The sequence below is a fragment of the Cibotium barometz genome, chromosome 7 (assembly GCF_041138505.1).
Source record: "Cibotium barometz isolate CiBa-2024 chromosome 7, ASM4113850v1, whole genome shotgun sequence".
NCBI classification, from domain to species: domain Eukaryota; kingdom Viridiplantae; phylum Streptophyta; class Polypodiopsida; order Cyatheales; family Cibotiaceae; genus Cibotium; species Cibotium barometz.
Window position 1 is genome coordinate 33,999,122 of NC_141052.1, and position 5,514 is coordinate 34,004,635.

Here is a 5,514-nt window from a genome sequence, read left to right on the forward strand (position 1 = left end):
CTAGTAGATTGTAGGATCTTGCCTTCCCATCTCTCTCGTGGGTAGAGAGTATCCTTTGTTCATTGCTCCGCCGTAGAAAATGCTATGAAAACTTGGCCGCATTGTGGGCAAAACTCTTCCCCTCACTGGTGACAAGAATATAATAGTAAATGGATGAAATTATGAAGAAAATGCTTGTTCAAAGGTGTCTTCTTATTAAACCTATAGTGAGAAGGATTCATGTAGAGTTCAACATAACACTCTTTCAAACATTAAATACTCTAGAATTTTTTACACATTAAATACTCTATTAAAAAAAATTGATGGTACAGTTAACTGAACCGTGAGAGAAAAGTTTCTTAGTGGGGGGAAGAATTAGCTGTTCTCCAATATCTTTCTTAAGAATGTAGGAGGTTAGGTGTTCAGCCCTGACCTCTCAGCCATCACTGAAGCTGACATGCATGCCCAACTAATAACATGTTTAATACAACTCTTAGTTTAATTAGATGACTTAGAAGCCTATCATGAATTGCTCTGTCGATCCGTTGATCTGCTTCCTTTGCCATACGGTCATGATTAACAAGCTTAACCTCACAAACCTGTCACAATTAAGTTTAATCCACAACATAATTCAAGTAAAGTGCGCACCATTGTAAAATCAATGATCAAATCGTATCTGTACCATCGTCATAAAGTATTACAATTAATGAGCAATTCTAAGCCTTTATGCTCTCCATTGAGAAGACTTAAGCCTCACTTGGACGCAATTAACCCGATTACAACTATTCTCACATGTTAAAGATTAGCCCTAACCTTTTAGAGACAGCTTAATCCTCTTTATAAGCTGTAATTAAGCCTCTGTATCCAAGCGCAAATTAGCAGCAATAATCTGGTACTGCCCTCTAAATCCAATTTTAGGAGACCACGACCAACGCCTTCTGCTGAAATCATACATGAGGGCTCTAGGGCGCCCATCAACAACAAAGCAAATTTGGTCACCTTTGCCTGCACATTTGAAGGCATCAAAAGCTCTAAACCCTCTGGTTAATCTCTTGTAAAGATAATCAGGCATTCTTAACACTTCGACCCATGCTGATCCATCTTTTCTTAGCTTCCAAACACATACGCCCTTTGTTGGAAAATCTTTACCAATGGCACCCACCATAACTAAGGTCCCCCATTGATCTATCAAATAGCTGTATAGTATATCAGGAGGCATAATAGCTTGCAGCTCCATCCACTTATCTTCAATTATGCTATAAGCAAACACACTTAAGTACTCGTTAATCACAAGAATGTAGAATGTGGAGCCAGAAACTACACCACATTCTGAGAGAGCATCTCCTCTAATGTCTACATTGCTTGGCCTAATGACCCATTGATGGGTTTTAGAGAAGTAAACCTGTGTGAAGGGGGAGGGTTCATCCATCCAAACAATGACTTGATAATCTATGCCATTTTGGTCCATAATCATGCCCACTTCAAAGGCCCATTTGATGCTGGCTTTTTTGAGGGGGGGCAAGGATCTTGAGGATTGGTTGATGGGATTATGCACACTAAGGGAGCCAGTGTTTTTGTCTTTGATGCAAACAAGGCCACCTGCAGAGGCAACAAGATCAAAGGGGTTGGAGAGGGTGAGTATGATATTGTTATTCGAGAGGGGTAGGGTGAGCCACTTGGTGAAGCTTTTGTTGTAGAGGAGGCCAACTCTACTATGACTGTGTTTCCTCTCCATGAGTAAGATGTAGTGCAGGCCTGCATGGTCTGTCTTGTGGTGAAGATGGTGGCTGAAATCTCTAAGGAAGCTTGGGCATGATAGGTAGGCATCCCACTTCTTACACACACACCTGAACTTGAAGAGGGTCGGGAGCGGCAACGAGATAAGAATCTTCTCTATGATGCCCTCCGGTACGCTGCTCCATAACTTGGGATCCAAATACGTGTGTCGCCATGTCTGCACACCCCCACTCCATGCCCACATGCCACTAGAATTTGAATATACTGCATGAACACCATTAGACTCTCCCAGACTAGAGTACTCTAACTGCCTCTTCAGCATAGCAACAGGCCTAAACCCTAGCCTCTCAATACACAACAGGGTTTAGCCTCTCAATAACACAACAATCTATTGATCAAGAAACACTAGAATAGGGCAAACTTGGAACAATATATTTTCAATCATAAAACCCTAGGGTGGGCAAGATGCTTCATCACAAGACCTAATCTAACACAAAAGCTTTATTATCAAGTGGCCCTCATGTAGGCAAAAAAAACTTGCTTTCTCCTTGATCTGTGCTTACTGATATCCTCACTGTTCACATCATCCCTCCTCTCTCTCTCTCTCTCTCTCTCTCTCTCTCTCTCTCACACATACACACACACAACTTCCTCCTTGATCCCTTTATTGCTGTGCTAACAACCTCCCCCTGGGCCCTCTCTCTCTCTCTGTCTCTCACTCACAAACTACTTCCTCCTCAGTATGTTAATTGCGATGTTCATAACACACCCTCCTCTCTCTCTCTCTCTCTCTCTCTCACACACACACACACACACACCACTCTCTCTCTATATGGGAATGTACAGATAGAAATGAAAGAAGGCATGCGCATTGACCGATTAGCAGGTGACTATTCTTGCCCCCAGACTACAACATAGTGCTAGAAAGGAGGCCGACCCTAGGCCCTAGAGGTGGGGGGAGGAGTACCTAGACAGTAGTGGTTTCTTCTTGCTTTTCTGTGCGTGTCAGTATGTTGTCACTCACAAGAGCCACGGCCCACAACAGGTCTTTCAGACCTTAACCTACCCTTTAGGACAATGACTACTTCCCATACATCATCCCCTTACCAACAAAATCTCTCCCTTTTTTTTTTTAAACAAGCAACATAATCTGTAAACTTTTCCATTGTTTTTTTCCCACCTAGAATTTCGATTGGCCAAACTAAAATTTGAACAATATGAGACACGCCTTTGCCCAAGGTTCCTTCCAAGTTCCTAACTTTCTAAGGTACTACTTCCACATGTTATGTGGACTTGCTTCCTCTTGTGTGTGTGTGTGTGTGTGAGAGAGAGAGAGAGAAAGAGAGAAAGAGAGAGAGAGAGAGAGAGTACTCAATTACAGATGCCACTAGGGTAGATTTGAACCCAATACCTCCTGGCAAAAAAAATATGGAGGTACTAAATTTCAGATGCCATTTGAACCCAGTACCTCCTGGCAAAAAAGCATGGACACTTCCGTTGATCTACAGCCTCAATTTATTTTTTAAAAATCAACAAACATGTAGTTGGTAAACTCCACCTCAATGCACTCAAGCATAAAACAATCGAGAGAGAGAGAGAGAGAGAGAGAGAGAGAGAGAGAGAGAGAGAGAGGATAATGAGTTACAGATGCCACTAGGGTAGATTCAAACCTAGTACCTCCTGGCAGACATGGGTGCTTCTGTGGAGCTACAACCTTGATTTATTTTTTAGAAATCAACAGACATGTAGTTGGCAAACTCCATGCATCCAAGCATTGTCCCCAACACACTCACCCCCTGCCCCCCACCCAACAACACGCACACACCCTTGAATTGAGCATCTAGTGACGATAGGTATCGAACTTGGGCCATGGCTCAAAAAAACACCCCACCTACCACTCGGCTATGCCCCATTGACCAACGTCTCTCAGAAAAAAAGGTTGTTACTATTCAATCGAGTAGACAGGGAACCACAATGTCGCAAACCTAGTATGTCAACCTACAGCTTCCTAATAGAACTATTACTAGTCTTGATAAAATTAGTGTACAAGCTCTTCAACCACTCCTCTTTGGTGTCTAACTGGAAAGAAGGTCTAATTGTTTGAATACTTAATCCCATATCATGTTGCATGGTTGTGTGAATGTAGAAGAAGACCACTAGTAAACTTGACCTGGGAAGTTCCTCAGCTCTAATACCACATAAATTCAAATTTCAAGGTATGTGTAACCATTGTTTTTGGTGAGTTTGAGTCATTTTTAGGGCATTCATTGATAAATATTAAATAGCATGAGTGTTCAATGGAATGGGTTTTATTTTCTTTTATAACCATTGTATATTGGAGTCGGTGATAAATATTAAATAGCACGAGTGTTCAATGAAATGGGTTTTATTTTCTTTTGTAGACATTGTTTATTAGTGAGGTTGAGTTACTTTCATGGTAGTCATTGATAAATATTAAATAGTAAGAGTGTTCAATGAAATGGGTTTTATTTTCTTTTGTAACCATCGTTTTGGTGAGTCATTGTTGATAAATATTAAATAGCACGAGTGTTCAATGGAATGGGTTTTATTTTCTTTTGTAGCCATTGTTTATTGGTGAATTTGAGTTACTTTAATGATAGTCATTGATAGAATATATTAAATAGTACGAGTGTTCAACGGAATGGGTTTTATTTTCTTTAATGGTAGTCACTGATAGAAAATATTAAATAGTACATAGAAAATATTAAATAGTACAAGTGTTCAACGGAATGGGTTTTATTTTCTTTTGGAATTACATTTAAAAATCATAAAAGGGCCTTTTTTATTTGAAAAGAAAAATATTTCAACAAGGGTACTTCTATTATCTCGAAGTTTATACAAAGGGGTGTATCTATGTTTAAAAACTCTATATAGGTCGGGGTCTTTTTAGTACCCTTTAACTGTGTGCCTTTAACTGTGTGCTATATAGGTTAGTTTCATGGTGACTTTCCCAAGGAGTTATTCAATTTAGTCTTCACTTAATTCAAATAGAGGGTAGTGTATAGTCTCATAATCCTTGTTGGTGTTATGCAAGGGTAAGGGTGTACATAAGACATAGTTTCATTACGGTTAAATAGAGGATAGTGTTTCCTTACGATAAGGGTGTATAAGACATAGTTTATTACAATTAAATAAAGGGTAGTGATCCTTGTTGGTGTCATGCAAGGATAAGAGTATATAAGACATAATTTCATTACGGTGGCTGAGTTAAGTGGTGATAAGGATGTGTAATTATTGAAAGTATCAAAGTCTCAACTGATCACATTGATGTTAAAGCATCGGATCTTAATGAATGTTAATCAAGATACTCATACTTGGATACAGCTTTAGAATTTTATCATTGACAAATAAAAACAACAGTCCTATATAATTAATACACTCTAAGCTTGAAATGGACCCACTTAAAAAACCATTAACCATTACTTATGTTGCCTCTCATGGGATATTAATAGGTCATATGTCCACTACATCACATTTAAGCACATAATTTGCAAAGCAAAAGTTTAAGAAAGCCTTAAGAGACCTTAAGGCTTTAAGACCTTAACTAAACTTAAAGAATGTTAATGTTGGATCTTGTTAAATAATAATAGTTATCAACATGAGTACATCATACTATACATTTTCTTTCTCCTCAAATGTCAATCTTGTAGCCCACCCATCCATGCCTTTTTATAAGCCATTTGTTACCTTGTCTTTTAAGAGTGGCTGCCCTTGAAGGGAGGCTCACATTATGTTCTTGGAACCACATGTCTCCACATGGAAAATAATTTTTAGGTA

General features: G+C 39.2%; 1 protein-coding gene across 1 annotated transcript; it reads right to left on the reverse strand.

The window, feature by feature from the left end:
* Positions 1–617: 617 nt before the first annotated feature.
* On the reverse strand, positions 618–2,651 carry LOC147636903 (F-box/kelch-repeat protein At5g15710-like). The gene has a single exon (XM_086800484.1). It carries the CDS (start codon positions 2,036–2,038, stop codon positions 830–832), a length of 1,209 nt encoding a protein of 402 aa, XP_086656610.1. The 5' UTR covers positions 2,039–2,651; the 3' UTR covers positions 618–829.
* Positions 2,652–5,514: the final 2,863 nt, after the last annotated feature.